Consider the following 20,293-nt stretch of genomic DNA (forward strand, 5'->3'; position numbering starts at 1 on the left):
CCAGGTGGCATCGGATACCTGTGTAGCAGTATGATGAACATTTTCTGTTCAGTTTTTGCTCTTACTTTGTTTGATCTCAGTTATGTAAACACATGCATCTCTTTAAGAAGATTGAGAGAGTTGGTCTAATGGCCAAAGAGGGAAAATTGCTTCTCTCCCTAGCGAACTAGTGAGCAGTTCAGAGCAGGGAAGTTTGGAGGGTGTGGCAGGAAAAGCCTGGGAAGGGACCCGCGCCAGTCACAGTGCATTGGGAGCAGAGCATCTGATACTGCGCTCCTGTGGAGCAGGAGCAGGACTCGGGGATTATAGAAAGCAAGTACGTCACCAACCAGAAAGGTTTGAGCTGAATTATTTTCAGCTTGAAGTCACTGAACTAGCAGCAGGGACCTGGGAGAGAATTTCTCTTCTAACTTAGTGGGTGGTGGTTTATTTTAGTTGGCTGGTTTTGTGTGTGGGGAGGGTGGTTTAAGAGTTTATTGTCAGAATGCTGTGCTGTGCGTTATAGTTACAATTTCTATGTAAGCTTGATTTCAGCGGGGCTTTGCATGTACTCCAGCACAACTTTTCACCTTCCAGCTCTGATGTTACATCCTCTACACAGATCAGGCCTCTAATCATGGCTTGTCATTACTTTGTTGTTGTTGTTGTTGTTGTGCTAAAAGCTACTGTGCCATGTTAAATACACGTTAAGTGTGGCTTCCTTCAGACATCAGTAGTGACTGTGAAAACTTATTCTTGGCTGTGTCAGCTTCAAACAGCAATGTTTGCTAACTCTCATGTCACTGTTCTCCCTCAAGAACATCTCTGTGGAAAAATCAGCGAGGACTACTTTGCATCTGATAGTTTTTACTGCTTTTTTATCTTGACATTTAAAGCTTTTCTTGAAGTTCTGGTTTATGGTAACAAATTAAAATCAAATTAGGAATGGAATGGACAGGAGCTGTGGATAAGTGTCATGATAGAAGGAGACAGGTTTCACAAATCACACATTCAGAGTTATATCAAACAGTGAATATGGATACCAAGCTGTAACCTTTCTTTGGACGGTCCGTGTGAAATTTAAGGGCTGAATACCTTCATATTGTATCACAGGGATCTAGATCTGTCTGACTGGGATAACAATTATCACTCAGACATTAAATGTGACTGGGAAGTTCTATTCACCCAACTGCACTCCAGATGTGGTGAAGAATGATGATGCAGGATTGTTGTGAAAACTTAAATTTTTCAACCTCTGTAATTTTAACACACACTTCATTTTGTTGAAAAGCACTGTTTGAAAATTGTGTTTCCCACTGGAAATAACTGAAGCTTTATTTTAATAGTCCTTTCAGCCAATAATAAAGGTCTTTTAATCATGTGAAACCTTTTTTAGAATGTTGTTTTTCAAAGATTTAAATATCCTTTATGCTTATTTGAAACATCTTTTTCTATTCTGATTTAGACTGAAAACTAATTTTGATGTATCATTTTCCCAATGAGATAAGAACTCACTTTTTTGATAAGCTGTGTTTCATGTTAAATATTTCTTCCTGCAATTAATCAGTTTTTATGGAGTAAAGTTGGGTTCAGTGTCCTCAATAATCTTTTAATAATGAAAATAAATTATGTATAACTAGATATACCACACAAAGTAAGGGCTAAATGCAACACTGTGCCTTGCCTTTGTTCAGCTGATTTAGAACAATTTTCTTTTGTCTTTAATTGGCATACAAACATTTTCCTCATGAGATGGTTAATATGAATTTAAAATTTATTTTGTGGTGCAAGGCTTGGAAGGTTTAAATGTTTACCTTCAGCCTGCTGCTTCAAGTTTATTAGAAAATAGTTCAATTCTTTTGCAGTTCTTAGTTTGCATTAGGAAAACAGAACAAACCACAATGCCAGTGCTGTGCTTAGAAGATACTTATGCTAAGCCTGGCTCTCCTTTGGCATGTTATTGCTTGTGGATTGAGGAAGTAATTAATACAGCGGTTACCAGAAAATATGCACCAACTGATGTAACAACTATAGCTGAGAGTGTGTGTCCCAGAAAGTTCCCTTCTGTTTCCTGTGGATTTCTATAATGGCATCATTTTGTAAGGAAATAATTCATGCAATAATGTTAGGGTAATGCGAAATTTTATTTATACCATTTTAGTAACAGCTTTACTGTTACTAAAGTTAATAACAATTTCACTGATTTTTGAAGTGTGCAACTGTAAAGAGTTGCTGAAACACTTCTTGCTCTTCTCTCAGTTCAAATTTGGAAGGAGGGGATTTTAAAATTAAGGCAAATGGAAAGATGTACTGAATTCCAGTCTTGCCGTTTAGATTAAAGTCTCTCAGGCTTTACTTTAAGCTAGGAATTTTGTGGAGTTTTTGTCTCTTTAGTGAGAATCAGACAAACATTTACACTCTGCTAAGTTGGGCTAACAGCCCAATTGCTTTAAAGCTTAATTATTTTTAAGTTTGTGGGGTGCTTTTTTTTTAAATGAGGTTTTTAAAAAAGTATTAATTGATACTGAATAGTACCAGACTTACAATCCTAAAAATTAAATTACTGTATTAACCATAGAATGTTAAAGAAGGAAGTGTGCTTCCTCACACTTTTCTGTCAATGTGTCTCAATACTCCCCTCGTCTTAAGGAGAAGGAGCACTTAGTTCTTCAGTCCCTGTTCTTCTGCTGAATCTTTAATAGTAGTTCTAGGAGCAATTAGTTTTCCAGTAAGTATATCAATAAGAAGCCTGAGGGACAGATACTGAATTACGACTAAAATAGAAATTAAGTGCATTTGTCCACAGGAGCAATCAGTGAAAATCACTGCTACCGCTTAGGCTCCTGAGGTGTTGGAAGTGTTCAAAATGTTGAATTGGATCCTAATAGCGCAATAGGAACATCTTTACCTAAAATTAGATGTCCTGAGTTTAGTGTTTCTCTTCAGTCTGGGAAAAGTGTGAATTTTCAAACTTACATCTGCCATCTCGGCTTACTGTGAGAGCTGTACCTCCTATTATATAAAAGTTTAAGGTACAATAAATCCTTTCTGTAAAGCTGTTAGCTATGAATCACATCAAAAGCCTGTATGCCCTTCGTGGTTGTATTAGTTATGAAAACAGAATTGCTGAAGTAAATATGGATTTAGTTGTGCTCAGCTTCTGTTCTAATACAGCTGGCTTAATGCACTGTGAGTGGTTAGTGGTGCTTGGTACTAAATTTGTTCATAGCAAGAACCTTTGTGGGAGGAGGGCAGCATGCAACTTGTATGTCAGTATATAATTTTATATTTTAATAGCTTACAATTTCTATACTTCATTACAGTGATTCCGGACGTGGGAGCAGCCTGTTAGACAGAGCTATTGCTGATAGAAGACAGCTTAATACAATTACATTACCAGATTTCAGTGATCCTGAAACAGGTAAGAACTGCATTTGAACAATAAAATAGGTAAAATGGTCTGTCCATAGCTAGATTTTGCATTAGTTTTTTTGTTTTATTTTGCAAAATGAAATCATGTTTTCATTGTTGTCATATAAGTGGAAATAGACATTGTGCAATATAAGACTTTTTTATTTATGAAGTACTTGCTGACCATGTTCTCCGTAAATTAAAATATCTATAGAACGGATCTTGCTGAGCTTAGTGGTATTTTCTCATGCAAGGGCTAAAAATTAGTATGCTGAACTAGCCTTTTTGCCAAAGTCCTATGCTTTTCTGTCCATTTGGTATTTGCACATATTTTCTTTTTAAAAGGTAAATCAGAAAAATTTCAGAAAGCTTTTAATCTCAAAAAAACTGAAGACATTGTTGCTAATTAAATTCATTAAAATGTCTAATATATTAAAATATAATTACATTGGTGGGTTGGCTTACTATAGACATAGTTTTGACATTATAAGCAAAATTTATTTATTACAAATAATATATTGTGATATCTTGATATACATATTAAAAATTGTGGTGCACAGGTGCACTACATAAAAGCTAGGATTGTTACATGTCAGTAAATATTTACAATATGTAATTTGCCTGTTTTCATATATTCCTTTATCACAATGCAAATTGATATGCCTTAAAAGTCATATAACCAAAAAGCAGGTGAGCCATGCACTCTGTGAAAATTGCAGAAGGAATTACCATGATGATGCTAGTTCCAAAAACCTTTACAGCATGTTACTTACATTCTAAATATTGAGAGTTTTGTGTTTCCTGGGTTTTATCCCAAAACTGTAGCATGCTTTTCCTGGCATCTTTCAGATGTTAATTTCTGCTTTATCACACTTTGACACAAACAGCTTATGGGAAAGTTTGCCAGCCTATGAATTAGAATACCCTGATCCATAAATTAAGATACATTGAAATGTGTAATGTATCTCTTGTTTAATATCAGAATTGTGCAGTAGAGAAAAACCCAATTTAGATATTTAACTTCTGAAAGTTAAAGTTGGATCGAATGTTCACTCAATTTTGAAATCATGTAAGTAAATAGAAAGTGTTCTGTGCTTGCTATAGTGGCAAGCAGTTTTGATTACAAAGATCAGGTCACCTGATTTCAAAGAATTGCAATATGATATGGTCTGAATATGGCATAATTTAACTTGCTGCCCCAATGTGGAATTTTCTTGTATTCGTATAATTAAAATGTGTAACATAACATTGTATCATTCTATAGCATTCATTCTATATTCTAGTCTAGCTCATTGTTTCGTTTTAAGGACATAACTAGATTTTAAACATTTCATGTACGTATATAGATAGACATAAATATAGATAATTTATTTTATGGCTTCAAAAAAGTGCTTGTTGGGGGAGGTATTGTGGGAGTCTTTTTGTGGTTAGTTGTGGTTTTTTGTTTGTTTTTCCCCTGGGGGATACAAAGCTCTTGAGCCTTTGGGGTGTCCTATTTTATATCTGCCACACTTGAGAGCATAGTGAATTGGTGCTTTTTAAAGACTGCATATTCCTCAACGCTTTTAAGTGAAGATGAACCATCATCCAAAACACTGAGCTTTTCAAGAAGCTTGCCTCAGATTCAAATCCTGCCACCAATATCTTGATTGGAAAACAGGATCTATACATATGTTCTGATTTTTCTAGAACAAAAAAATCTAGAACACAAAATTTCTGTCTTTTTTTCTGAATCTTAGCTGTGTTGTTAGAGTTTATCTCTACTGTCAAGGAGGACAAGATGGGAAATTAAAAATATGGGGTCCCTTTTTGATTATTTTTCTTATAAAAGGTAATTGTGGAGGATAAGTTGGGGGGGGTCTCTTTTTTTCTGTTTTTGGGGGGAGTTGGGGTGGTTTTTTGTTTGGGTTTTTTTTCAATTGTTAATTTTAGCAGAAGAAACCTTGTTGCAATACCAATATTCAAATTCTGATAAGGACTACAGCTTTGTCATCTACTGTAGCTGTACAGTAGTATACATATAAAAGCTCCATATCCAAGTTTTGTCCAAAATTCTTCATCCAGAAGATTATATAAAAATTTTGCAGAAATTAAAAGGTTATGGTACTATAAGAATAAAAGAAGTCAAGCATGTCATAGCGTTTGAGTGAGAAAACTTTAAGCAGACTGTCAAAAAAACATTGTTCACAAAAGGTAGATGATAGAAACAATAGATGGTCAAGATGTTAGACCTTTATAGGCCGAAAGAGCTCATGTGCAAATTCTGTGGATCCCCAGTGTTTAGAAATGCAGAAGGAATTTGCCATTTAAATAAATAAACAAATGTTAAAATAGGGGTATGCAGGAAAGGTATTGTGGAAAATTCTCTTAGGACAGAAATGTTTGCTCACCTCCTCTTTACACAGTATAATGCTACCATGTGTGTACATTTATGTGTATGTATACATATGAATATTTGGAAATTTTCCCCTTCCTAACTTTGCTTGCCACCTATGATTATGATCCCCTTTGCCTGTCTAGTCTGAGTTCGGCCAATCTGAGTACTAAGAAATGAGAGCTAAAATTCAAATCTGAAGTCTTGTGTACTTGCAATTTGAATTTTAAAATCCTTTTTAAAAAATTATATCTAGCCGTAATGGGTATAAAACATTCTTTTTCTTAGATGTATCAATTAAGCAGAAGTTGAAATTTGGAAAAAAAAAAAAGTCTTAAAAAACAGTTTTATATAGAGCTCTTACCAATCTCATAATCAGAAATTATTAAATGATTCAAGTTTAAATTTGTGTAACCTTTGAAGTATAAAAAGAGTGTATTGTGAATTTCTTACAAGGCTAGACTGTTAATTCTAATGCCCTGATCAATAACTGTGGCAAATCGGCTTTAAGTTTGCCTTCTATTTCAGCTGGTTTGCCGTGAGTGGCATGCACCCATATTTGTATGTATTGATGAAGGAAATAAATATGGAGAAAAAGAAGTTTTGATGAATCAATCACTGAAGTAAAATCTCACAGGGAGGCAGGCACATTTCCTATCCAAAGATAGATATGCAATATGCAAATCACTTGAGACTTATTTGGCTATTCTGGTTCAGGTAAATTGCACTCAATCTTTTTAAAAACAGATTATTCAATTTGTTGTGTATTGATTGCAGTCCATTGAGTTTATCAGAGGAAGAAACAATAGTAGCTGAGTTTTAAACTTTGATCTTTATTTCCCCTTAAATATATTTTACAAATTTATGCATTAGAACATAGGGAAAAAATCTTTAATTTGTTTTTTTGAATCTAGTTTAGTATGGAAGGAGAGTACATATGAGTACAGGGTATTTTTTTTTACGTTGCTTTCAGAAAAAAGTGATACTTACTTTATGTAAAAGCCATTTCCATCTTACTGAATGGTGAAATAAATGCTTTGCATTTTTTGGCATCCATGAGTCCATTAAACCCTGTTCTTGGACCTTTTTTCTTTCCCGCCCCCCCACACCCTTATCACTCTCTTTGTTTCACTTTTTAGCCTCTGATACTTCCTCATCTTCTCTCTCAAGAACAGAGTCTCCTCTCCAACTGTTTGTATCTTCTCATCTTCCTCATCCTCATCCTAAACCAGATACCTTTGTCTGGCCCCATGCAGCCTCTCCATACTGTGACCAAGTTCCTGAGCCCTGTACACCTTCTCGCTGTAAATTGGTTTTCTATTCCCGATGGGTGTGTTAGTTTGTGCTGTATTCTTCTGATAATCTTCATAACTGATAAACCGTGTTTAAATAGTTTAAGTTTCAACAGAGTGTCAGTTAAATCTGGCCTTTCAGATGCACTTCATTAAATACTGAATGGATTTTAAGAGTTTCATCAGAATAGACTGTTTTATTGATCCCAAAAGAGGTACAGTTACAGACATATTTAATACTCTGCTCTCATCACTGTTACAGAAAATGATAGATGTTCGGTAAAAGAGGTTATTGGCCAAGACTGCTTTGTAGCATTTACTGCTGTAAATTATTTCCATTGCTGGCATCTTTTGCCTAACAAGACTCTCCTTTCCACAGAATTTCCTTCTTATCTGTACAGTTTTTAATTACTTAATTTCAGAAAGCCTTAGCTAATTGCATCCAAAACTTCCCTGAAAATTCACACGAAGGAAGAAATTTCCTAAATTTCAGTGTGTGTTTTCATATTGCAGGTAGGGCATATTGGAATGTTTCAGAGGTATTAGAGCAGTGAAAATCAGCATTATGCTGTTTCAAGTCAAGAGCCATCTGTTCATTGAAATGATGCCAATTTAAACATGCTGTAAGATCAATCCCCATGTTGTTTGAATACAAACTGTACAGTAATGCTGCCAGAGTAGTTCAGGTGGCAGGGTAAAATCAACATAGTTTTCCAGCCATTTCTTTTTAACTCCTTTTCATTTCTGTTAAATCGTCCTTCGCTCAAAGCTTTATGCATAGTGCTGTTTTTGTCACTGCATTTTCTATAATCCAATCTTAAGGAATTCATTTTTGACACCTAGCCTCTAACTGATACCATGTCAAAGATATTAATTCCTAACAAAATGTAGAAAATAAATCTTAGCGTATTAGCAAAATTCACTTGTTAAAATAGCTGATGTGAGACCAGAGTTTTGAAAACACTAGCTCATATGTAAGCCTGTAACTGGAAACTAAGGAAAGCACTTCCTTTAGACTCCAGGAAATGTGTCCTACAGAAATTTAACTAGTTGAAGTCTGACTTTCTTCCTGAAGCGTTTGAATAGCTAATTGATTGCTATTACAGGTTTGGGTGTCGTTGAGTTGAACTTGCTCAGACCTACTCTATAAACAGTACATCCCAGTTAGCATTAAATTACTTGTTCTTTGCAGAGCTACAAGTTAATAAGAACCCACTCAAGAATGAAAGCAAACTGAAAGAATGCAGAAGCCCAAGCACGGACTCCATTATGTAAAGCACAAGTTTTCCATTTCCAAGCTACCGTATCCTCAGGGAAAGGAGCTTCCACCATATGCATGAGAAGTAGAATCATAGATTCATAGAATCATAGAATCATTAAGGTTGGAAAAGACCTCTAAGATCATCGAGTCCAACCGTCAACCCAACACTACCATGCCCACTACACCATGTCCCTAAGCGCCTCATCTACACGTCTTTTAAATACTTCCAGGGATGGTGACTCAACCACTTCCCTGGGCAGCCTGTTCCAAGGCCTGACCACTCTTTCAGTAAAGAAATTTCTCCTAATGTCCAATCTAAGTAGCAGAACCATGAAACAAAACAGGTATTGGAGTCCTTTGTATAGTGTAAATAATTAATGAAAGTTAAACCTCTCTATCTTTGAGTAAGTAGAGGTTTGCCTAGATGCTTATAGCAGGTTAGTATAGTTACCAGGGCTGAAAATCTCATGTTCTATATCTTGCTCTGTTCAATTTTTTTTCTAGTGAAAGAAGCAAAAGGCACTTTGTATTACTGACTTGACTTCCAATTTCTGTTGAACAGAAACATGATTTTAGAGGTGTAGCAAAGGCTTTATGAAAATATTTATTGTAAACAGTAATCTTATTTCTTTTTTTATCTTTTGAAACCCTGTAAACCTGATTTGCAGTTTGAAGATTATCAGAAATCCTCTGGCTTTCTTGGAGTTCTTGGTTTATATATATATATATATATATAAAAAATTTTTTTTCTCCTTCTTTCTTTGGATTTTAATTTGTGGTTTGATCTGTTCAAAGGCAATCCATCAGATGCTTACTTTCATGGTTTTTACTCCCCTTTTTCAGTTTGTAAGTAGTATTCACTGTGCAGTTCTATTAATTTATTCAGGACTTAAATCACTTTCTCCTTTACCACAAAACATACATGTTTTGTCCATCAGCAGTGCAAGTTTGATAGTGTGTAAAGCAAGGCTGATGCTCTTTGCCCATTCAGTCACCCCAAGGCCTGTAATCTTACGAGACCTGAATGCACTCAACTAACACTTGCATTTAATAATTAAAGAGGCAGTATTCATTTCTAGAGGACTGCAAATAAAGATATATTAGGAAGGTCTTGTATAACATAATGGCCAGCTGCCAGCGTGTTACATTACAGAAGATTTTACGCCACTGCTGTTCCTAAGGAGTACATTGGTCCAGAATGCAACATTGCAACTGCTGTCATGAGTCATAATAAACTACTACTTTCTCTTGTGGTACAAATTTTGCTTGTAGAATAAATCTCTTAAGAGTACACTTTAAAATAATGAAATTATGAAAACAAGCTGAATAAGAGAGAATGAAGAATATAGATCAATAAAAATAATTGTTGCTTTAAACAGGATTTTTCTCTAATCAGTTACATTATAAAGCTGTGTGTTTAGCCTTGAATAATAAATTATGGCATTTTTTTTCATTGTTTACTTTACTTTTTCATAGATTTTTGTGAGGTAGTACAGGAGACCAATTTGGTGGAGGAGAGAAAAGTAGAACATACGTAAAACAGCATGTTTGATAGTGACTAAGCACAGAAAATCTTTTTCAAAGAACGGAGAGGTTGCTCTATGAATGATGCTGTCCATACCTGAGTACTGATATCTCCATGCATAACTTTGTACCAAAAGATAAGCTGGCTTTGTAATTTGTGATTGTGAAAGATGTCTCAGACACTTAATGAATTTTATAGGAAAAATTGTTAATTTTGGCTAAACCTGCCAATCTATCTTATCAAATGCATCACTTCAGTGATGTATTAGTCCTGTGGAAGGTACTGCCTCTTTGTATCATGCAAATGGTTTTTTTAGCACAGCATTCTTTGTATGTCACACCACTAATGTTCTTACCGCCAGCTTTGTGTGCATGTGAAGTTGAAAGTGGGTTTTTCCTCTTTTCTCCTGCATGAGCATTGCTGTTAAAGCATTTTTTCTTCATGTAAATGTTGAAACATTGAAAATGTGATGAATGTAAAACTGTTTAGTAATATTCTCTTTTATGGTATAAAAAGAAATCCTGTTATAGTGCTTTTTTCAGTTGATAAGAACATGTTTCATGAAGGATGGCAGTCCATTCTTTTACTCATTTTTCAGAAGGAAAATCTGATGTACATAGCAAAGTGATTTTGTTTTTCCTCCTGCATGCCAACTAAGTGCTGATAGAGTCCATGCCTTAGTTCGTGTCCATTAGGCTACATTGTGAAGAATTTATGGGGAAATGACCAAGGAAAGAACTGAAGAAGTCATAACACGCTTATTTACATAGGGTGACTTATAAATGGTATTTAAAAGATGGGTTTCCTGTAGACTCTCCTGTAATATTTATTTTAAGAAAAGCCTGAAGAGAATAAATTGAACACAGTGTTGTTCACAGAAGTTGAACTGTAGGTGTGACTTGGAAAAGAAAGGTTTCTGTGAGATGACTTAACTACTTGGTTAAATTGTGTTTGTACAAGGCTGTTGGTAGGTTTTCTATTTGAGATTGAATTGAAACGTTGACGTAACCATGGTTGTTGCAGATACTGTTAGTATGGTTGGTAAGTAGAAACTCTATAAATTCTGGACAAATGTCATTATAGGAAACTTGAGTGGGAGATTATACCTTTTTCATTTAGAAACATTTTGTTATGATTAAGACCTGTCACACTTTGCAGTGTGCAATGTGATTGTGATTCCAGATGTTAATCAATAAGTAATTTCAGTAGTGAATTCTAGCTCTTGCAAAGACAGTACCTGTTTTTTACTTGGCCTTTTTAGTATAAACAAGCTTCAGAACAAAACTAAACAAATGAAAGTGAGTAGCCAGGATCCATTTTGGTGATATATTACTTTTCCAGACCTCATGCTTTTATATTTCAAAATAAACACTCTTTGCTGCTTGTGGTATTTTGAAGGAATTTTTTCTTGATTCTTAAGTGTCACGTTATAAGAGCAGGTCTAGTTGTTGTCTGGGAAGAGCAAGGATATTTGTGTGCGTGAAAGATACGGTAAAATTTTAAACCAGAAATTACTTGCTACTCTGTCTGAGCATTTGAAGGAAGCTACAACTGAGTGAATTGTAACACTGAAAGTGAGGATATGTTTGTGTTTGAGTGACGGTACTGAACACAGACCAAAGAAAGAAAAATACAGATAAGGCTGGGAAGAGAGAGCAGAGCTTATGACAAAACCAACAGGGAGCCACCAAATAAGTAACTGGCTACATAGGATCTGTGAGGCCTTGAGCAGACTTTAAGATCCACTCTTTACCCTCAGTTTCTCACAAACCATTATGTATCTTGACCAGTTGTAGCTGAAATTACTATACATCTTACAATTGTAATGTGACTATAAAGATCTGAACCTGGGGACCCCTGGGCTAGAACAAGGAACAAATAGTTCGGATAAGTTAGTTCTAATGAGAAGTGTTGAATAAAATTTGGAGGAAGGTTGGAAAAAGCTTTTTAGTACACAGGATCTTTAAATGATCTTTAAATGATTTTTAGTTGTCTGCAAAATGAAAGCTTACTAATTGTGTTTTAACAGAAGGAGCCAGAAATGAGTCATGATGACAGCTAATTGTGGCAATAAATACTAAAGAAGCATTTAGGGGTTTATGGGGTTAGAGCTATCAGCATGGGTGCAATGTACCTGAAAGACGCCTGACTGGGCAATGTAAAAAAACTAAAAAAAAGGTAATAGCAAAGATGTAAAAGTGTGATAAAGGATACAGTGGCTGTGCTGATTAGATATGCAAGTCTGTACTAGAGGTCATTCCCCCTCCTTTTGGAAACTGTGTAGCCCTGTGCTTGATATCTGTCTTAATAGCCACCGCAAGGAGGGTTTTTAAAGAAACAAAACCAAACAAAAAAGTCCAACTATCGATACTCTTGTGCTGTTTCGCACATCCTTAAGTTCTCTACATTTTAAATAAGACTGAAGCATGAAGGATTTCAAAGGCTGGGATTTCCAAACAGCCCTGCAGAAGATTGCACCAAGTTTCTTTGTATGCTGCTTAACATTGATCTTCAAACTTAAAGCCCAAGAATCCTCTTATTTGGGATGTTGTTTAGACATAGCTTAAATTTAGTTTATTATATAATTATATCATAATCTGCAGTCTGAGTTTCTAAAACAGTTAAGTTACTTCGTCCACATTGAATTTTAGATTGTTAATATTCATGATTAATTAAGAATACATTTTTATATCAGCTGTATTAATTTAGTGAAAAATAGGAGGTAACTATTTTCTAGTAGTTTGATTGAAGTAAGAACACTTGAAGACTATGACTTTGTATATGGAACTAATTGCTTCAGAGAACTAATTGCTGCAATATGTTAAGGGATACCTTTTTCCTAAACAGGAAATATAAGCAATTTGAATAATTGCTTATACTGAATAATTTGAATATATTATTGAATAATAACACTTTGAAAAAATTTCTCGAAAGATTTTTTGGTTTTAGATTTTTTCATTTTTCTGCAACTCGGAATAAAGTCCAGGATAGGAGTTAATTACCATAGGAAGCTCTCGGTATCCATTCCGTTTTAACTTTAATATAGGTGGCACTGCAACTCAGAAGAATTTTGTCACAATATAGTTCTTTTTTATATGGAAATTGATGTACAAAAAGTTTTAATAATATATTACCATATATGCTTTATGGTTAAGTACTAGAGGCTTAAAATCTAACAGCACACTTTCTATATAAAATTACTTGTGGCCTGGCTAGCAGCCAGAGTCCTTGCTTTAAATAATAGAAAATATAGGCCTTTTTTAGTACTAAATTGAATACTTGCTTTTCAGAAGGAAGGGATTAGATGATATCCTTTGTGTCAGTGAATCGCACCTTTTCTTTACAAATTCTTCTGGAGAGATGAGGAGGTTCTTTGACTATTAGTCCCTGGAAAGCTAACAAGTGACAGGCTGCAGTGACGTGCATTTACAGAAATGGATGTTAGACAAGAAAAGGATTACCGGTGACTAGTACTTATTTATGGTACCTTTGCTGGTATTTTTCTTGGAATACGCTCCACATGCTTCTTGCTTAGACTTCCCTTTTGTATTTCTTCAGAAATTAAGCCTTGAAGACAAGACACACAAAAACTTTAGTGAATGCTCAACTCTGCAGACTGGAGTTTGAGTTGTTTCATCAGCCAGTAAAGGAAAGCAAACTCCATGGCCAGATACTGTTTCAGATCTTCAGGGCAATTCCTTGTTCAATAATGACATATGAAAGGCTAATTATGTCCTGTGCTGCTTTTCCCTTGTTTCTGTCAGTTAAGGGAAAAATGATGCACTCTTTCAGACAAACTTCCTCTTTCCACTGATCTGTGTACTAAGAATTTGTTCTGCTTTTCTGGTTTGCTGATTTATCTTGTCACACTTAAGAATGTAAGTTTTATGTGGCAAATTCCTTCTTATTAAAATTCTTAGAAAACCTGTGATATTGAGAGCAAAGGTTTCATTTATTTCTTAACTGCTAGATATGTTGAAGCTTAGATGACAAGAAGGAGTATAGCCTAAAATATTCATGGTCTTGATTAAAAAAAAAAAAAAAAAAGACTAAATAAGCTGTCAGTAATTGGCTATCCGAAGTTCAGTTGCCATTAGATATTCTCTAATCACAGAAGCCTTTTTATTTCCAGTTTTTTGAAAAGGGTAGTATTTGCCAATGAGATTCTAATCTTACTTGTACATGCTTCATTTTACGAGAATTATTCTTTACATAGTATGCTTTGGGAATGTTCTTTATGCAAGGGACTTTTTTGCCACACGGCATTTTAACTCGGCCTTCTTGATTAACTAAGGTTTACAGTCAGTGCAGTTTAATTGTGTATTTGTGATGGGGTATGTTGTGATTATCTTGTATATTTTAGTTCTCTTTTTTTGTACTGTTACTAGTCTTAAAATAGTCCTCTAATTGCACTCTATGGAAAGACATAGCAATTACTAACATCAAAGTGCATGCAGCAACCTGAAGATTACAGTGTACAATACCATCACAAACCTTTTTTCGGATCGTACATTGCCAGAAAAGAGGTGTCGAGTTTAATAGAGCGTATTCATAGTAGCAACCCAAAAAAGTGTCAGGTATAGTTACCGATGTTCAGTGTGTTTTTTATATAGTCTTTCAGACCAGTATAAAAGCTTTCATAACAAGGAAAATTAACCTGACATTTCAAAAAACTTCTCCAAAACGGTACATGTTAAATTAAATCTTGAGGAGTTTGTGGTAAAACCTCTTATGAAAAGGGTTACAATTAAATGTTTTATGCAATGTGTATGGCCTTCATTCTTTCTATGATGGTAATTTTTTTAATTACTTCTACAGGTTCAGTCCATGCCACATCAATAGCAGCTTCCAGAGTGGAGCAAGCACTGTCTGAGGTTGCTTCATCTCTGCAAAGCAGTGCCCCTAAACAAGGTCCCCTGCATCCTTGGATGACTCTGGCTCAAATATGGCTTCATGCAGGTACTGTGAAAATAAAATTCTTTCTTGTTCTTTCCCCTCCCCTTTCTTGCTAGCCTAAGGACTTGCAAAAATCTGTTGGTTTCATTCAGAATCTGTTATCACTTATCAGATCAAACTTCTTCCAGGTGTGTGTGTGGCACTGAAGCAAGTCAAGAAATAAAAAGCACATTAGAGTTGCTCGTCTGTAAGATCATTTATGTAAGATAAGGCACTGGTTTTATAATGTAGCTGTTATCAGTGGAGTCATATCTTCTGTAGAACACAGGCAACAGTCTCTCCCTTATCTGTGAAGAATTTAGTTTCTGAAGTACCTTGAGTATCTTAGTATTTGGAAATTTAGATGCCCTAATTCCATTGGTTGGAAAACGATGTTTGTAAGATTATTGAATAGAGTTCCTGCAACTAGAAAAGCTTTATCACGGAAAATAAATAACTCTGCGTATGTAGAAAAAAAGGGTAGTAGTACTATTGAGCAACCTGTCCCTTGCAGCTGTGATAATGAGTTCTCATTCAGTTCTCTTCCTTTTAGCTTCATTAATGTAAAATACCCAGGATTGTTTTTCTAAATGTGGAGTCATCTTGAGTGGATTTAGTACTGTTATGCTGCTTCAAGCCTCAAGCTAAATGCACTATCACAAGTGGCTCTTACATAAAATTTTAAAGAGAAAATGATGATCCAGTGTATTTTTACACAGTTAAAAATGTATACCGTGCAATTGTTTTTATTGATACTTGCATCAGAAAGGTGTAATTTAGAAATCAGTCAGCAATTGTTCTGCTTTGGTCTGCTTTCAGACTTGAGCATTTTTCAGTGACATAATTATTTTTTTTCTTCATGTTTACATTCAAGAAAACAGTGCTGTATTTCTTAGCATTTTAATTTACCTATTTTGCATTAACAGTTTAATTGTGTGAAAGTTGTTACAGGGCAATGGCTCACAGTTATTAATTACTGTTTTAGAGAAAAAGCCCAGAAGATTGGAAAGAAAGAGCAATGATAGTGATTAATAATAGTGATCTCATTTAAGGGTGGAAGGGCTCCTCGAAAGCAACACAGATTAGAACAAGGCAAGGTCCATCAGGGCATAGTGTAATCACCTGCCCTGTATCGTGGCATCACTGATTTTAAATATTTATAAACCATCACAGACGGCCATCTAGAGTAAGTCCTAGCATCTATAATGCTGATAATTTCTCAACCTTCTGTGACAGCTTGTTCCACTGCTTATTTTCTGTTTTTCAATTTGTGTTGGTCATGTCCTGTTGCTGCTTACCCGGTCCATGCAAGTGACTGCTACTGTTTTGCCCACAAAGGAGAGGTCTGGACACTCTTTGCTGATTCCTTTTTAGTTCACGATTTAGTCAGGTTTGCATGCATGTTGGTGGTCTGCTGTTGCAATCTTCTGCACAGTCCACTTTCCATTCTTAAAAATATCTATCTCAGCAAGTGTGGTCTGTAGGCCATATTCTTGATTCCCAGCAGGAGGAAGCATGGGTGGGAAGTAGGAGAGAGTTGGATTGGAGAGTGAACTAAAGTGTTAAAGATCCAGGGGAAGGACACAACAAAGTATGAAGACTGCTCTGACTCTTTGTGTATGGGGAGCAATGAAAGAAAAAAACAAGAGATGAAAGAGAGCTTCTGTCTGCCTTCAGAGAAGATACTGCAACCTGAAGTCTACTTCCTCTCCACTTTGGAATGATCCTGTTCTTGATACTTCAGGCTGGTGATTTGTGCTCATTTCAGAGTGTGTAGGTATCCTGCTATTCAGCTACTTGTCCTGCTTACAATGCCTTGAGCCTTGAGAAAGGCTCTTTCTGTAGGAACATTCAGAATAATCCCAGAAGCACAATACAAAGCAGATATTCTGGAAGGTATCTTTATCAGTATATATGGGTTACTTGCATAGAAAACAGCGATAAAATTACTTAATGCCTTACTTACAGCACATGTTCTTTAAATAAAAGTGAAGATTTACCATTGGAAAATTGCTTCCTTTTCGAGACTCATGCCACATTTAACTGTTTGACTCCCTGTGTGGTTGTGTGGTGTTTTACTTCTTAGTGGTAGTGGTGGGGAAGAAATCTTTAACAAGCTTTAAGTCTTAAAATTAAAAAATTGAGAATTATTCTTCCTGTTAGATTAGAGACATGGAAAAGTTACGTAAATAAGTTCTAATACATGCAAAACTTAGTGGAATATATTTATCCAAAATAATATATATGATGTGAAAAGGAGAGAAAATGCTGCTTCTTATGGATATACAGTGTCATTCCAGCTGTCATTAGTGTAAATGAGCTTGGCAGTCAGTCCAAAGAACTTGATTTTGCACGCAGTAACTGGCTTTTAATTTTTCATCTTGTGTTTATTAATGGACTGTTTCAGCCTTTCATTTCTGGGCATACAGTGTAAAGGTGGAAAATCAGGCTCATTTTAACTGTGAAACAAAATTACTTTTGCAATTAGTACATTCTGCAGTTACTCACTATTAAAAACCTGACCTGTCCCTAAATAATCAATGGCTGTGATGGTCCTTTGAGAAATGCATCAGGACTGAACTCAATATTTCTATGCAGCTTGATTGGAAAATAGGTTGATTTCTCAATAAAATGCAAGTGTAAGTGTTGGAAGGGTTTGAGCCAGAAGGCTCTTGGCGTTCTCTAGGAGAAGAGCACATCAGACCTGGCACCTGGTTTCTCTTCAAACTGCTGCTCCTCTCTGAGATTTTCCTACAAAGTCTGCTGGCTCTTGTCAGCTTTCCGCAACTGATTTATTTGAATTTGCCATGTTGGTTTTTAACATTTTTATTCAGTTTGAAGTCTTTACCTCAGAATGAACAGCTTGCTCTCAGTTTCAAAAATTTCTTGAATTAACTTTCACCCTTAACACCTAGCCACAAGTTCAACTTTCTATTCATTCGTTCATAGCTTTTCAAAAAGCCGGCTGTATACTCTGTTGAGGTGGCATAACTTCTAGTAGAGAAAAGAAGTTATTTTTAAAATAACTTTATAATAACTTAAGCAAAAAGGAATTATTTTGTTTAAATGTAATACTTTTAGGAAGGTCTGTTAATAACTGTCAAGTTTCTCTGCTGCAGTTAGTAAGCAGGACAGCAAGATTTAGTATCTCTTACAGTAACATAAGACTAATCTATAAGCAGATTGGCCTCTATTGGCTAGTGTTAAAAGCCATTGCTACCATACTTGTTTCCCCTCAAGGAATACAGAATTTCAACCGCAGTCTGTTAAATTAGCCAGTGTCTGCTTATTTTTCAGTCTAGAATTATTGTGGTAGCAGATAATCACCTACTGCAGTCATTTTAAGTTTCTGCATATTATTTGCTAATAATTATAGCTGTTACTTAGTACCTTTTTAGTCTGTGTAAATCATATTTTTCCTAACTGCCTTTTCACCGAGCAACTTGGGAGTGTGTATTTAAAACTATGTTTCAAGTCTGATGATGCTGGAGAAGAGACAAGAAAACCAAGAGAGCTCAAATGGTTAGCATTTAAATAATGTAGTGTATTTTATACTCACTAAAATCTTGTTTCTCACATAGTAATATTGACCATGTAGCTTTTAGAAAAGCACTCAAGAACGAAGTACCCAAAGCTTTTCCAAAATATTTTAGGGTTTTTAAAAAAAAAAACAGCTCTCAGTACAATTCACGTTTTATGGTATATGTCCAGCTCTCAAATTATGGCTACAACTTGCTCTTTGGATTCTACCAACAGTTAGTAAAAATAAAATCCTAGAAAAGCTTAATTTTTCCTAAATTTACATTTTGATTTCAAAATTTCATTCGTGCATTATCTTCCAGGTTTGCTATTCTTTAGTTATACATCTCTGACTAGGTGAGGTGGTTCTTTCACGGTTAGGGGGGAAAAAAAGTGTTGCTGGATCTGCAATTTCATGTGTTAGTTCTTCATGTGGATGAGACATTTTTCCATCAAAAAGCATTTCATTAGTTTCTAAAAATATACTGCATTAATCCATATATCCATGTGGACATACTATTTATGTTAGGTAGAATGTGTTCTGTGAAATCACTGAGTCAACTGAGGAGCAAAATGATGCTCTTTTGGTAAAAAAAGTCTGTTCTCCTATCAATAAGATCAGGTCTTAGAAGAAGAAAATAATTTACTCCAGCAACCCTACAAAAATCAGTTAAAAAAATAGGAAATGAGTAGGACCTTTAAACTGTGCTTACTCACCAACAGCTACTGAAAGTCCAGGTTTTGTTAGTCATTATTATAAATTGATTTTGATGAACATAAGTATGAATATTCATAGCAGATATCACCTGTAAGTTAAGGTTTATACCCTCTACTGTACTGAGGTTGACTAGTTAGGGATACGATTTAGTTTGTTTGATGCAATTATCTCAGAAGGAATCTCCTTTAAAGGCACTCAAACATCAGTCCCATTCAGAGTTTTAGGCATAATCCCAAATCCACTACCTTAGTGTGAGATCCTGATCTGATAGCCTTTAAACCAACATGGGTGGCCTGTACTGTACAGTGAGAAGCATGTCTTAAACAGCAATAGATCACTTTGCTGTTTTGATGGAGCATTTTGATTTAAAGCTTAATCTATAAGACTGTTGTATAGTGTGATACAATAGAATGCAGTTACACAATTACTTTAAGTCTCAATTTTTCTAGGGTCTATACCAAAGTAAAAGAAATAGATAATCCAACCCAGAACCTTTAATATCTTTTTCTTGCATTTAGTATTTCTTTATTCCTCTCTTCTCCCACTCTTTCAGCAAGATACTAAGATAATCCAGCAGGGTAGTGAAATAGCAGCGTTGAAGTGTGTCATAAGAGCTATTGAAGGCAAATACTTCTTCTGTTGTTAGTTGTTAATCATTTACTGAATGAACCTTTTCTTCCCCCTGTAGTCAATCTGATTTAGACAAGTGTGTGTCAGGCTACTCAGCTGCTTTCATCAGGAGTGATTTATGTTAAATTAAATATAGCTTCTTTTTTCTTTGTGTTTTTTTTTTTTTTTTTTTTTAAAAAAGCTACATAGTTAAATGTTCTTAGCTTCTGGAGGATATCTTAATAAAATGCTTGGAAATATGAACAAATTTTGTCAAATCCAGGATGCTGAGTAAGCATTTCACATGTTTTGCTAACTTAACTAGGAAACTTTTCATATCAAATAACATTATATTTCTTTCAAAATGCTCTGAAGTAGGAAACTTAGAACCAGGCTTGCCATTTAGTGATTGGTAGCTGGAGCAAATGCTACCGCTTCCTTAACAGCTGACACGTAAAATTCAGAAAACTCCATAATTAGTTGTATTCTCTTACCTACTGTAAGAATCTCTGTGTGCAGTTTTGTGTTGGGTTTTCTGTTCTTAAGTAGTTCTGGAATACTGGCATGCTCACATCTTAAAAATAAAACTAAAATGAAAAAATCCCAGACTTCAGTTAAAAATAACAAACTATAAAGAGTTTTCTGGTGTTTAAAACAGCCATTTAGAGGT

The 20,293-nt window shown here is 35.1% G+C and overlaps 1 protein-coding gene across 14 annotated transcripts in view; it reads left to right on the top strand.

Annotated features, from left to right (window-relative positions):
* Window positions 1–20,293, top strand: part of TTC7B (tetratricopeptide repeat domain 7B) — a 149,613-nt gene that overhangs the window by 95,165 nt on the left and 34,155 nt on the right. For 10 of the 14 annotated variants that reach the window (XM_075151276.1, XM_075151274.1, XM_075151275.1 and 7 more), the window contains 2 exons: window positions 3,303–3,400; window positions 14,661–14,801. In XM_075151276.1, coding sequence (XP_075007377.1) covers window positions 3,303–3,400; window positions 14,661–14,801 — 239 coding nt within the window. Of the gene's footprint in view, window positions 1–3,302; window positions 3,401–6,903; window positions 7,069–9,112; window positions 9,164–14,660; window positions 14,802–16,281; window positions 16,551–20,293 lie in introns of those variants that run through there. The other 4 variants (XM_075151288.1, XM_075151281.1, XM_075151282.1 and 1 more) reach the window with 4 other exon arrangements.

The sequence above is a fragment of the Calonectris borealis genome, chromosome 5, assembly GCF_964195595.1.
Source record: "Calonectris borealis chromosome 5, bCalBor7.hap1.2, whole genome shotgun sequence".
Classification (NCBI taxonomy): Eukaryota; Metazoa; Chordata; class Aves; order Procellariiformes; family Procellariidae; genus Calonectris; species Calonectris borealis.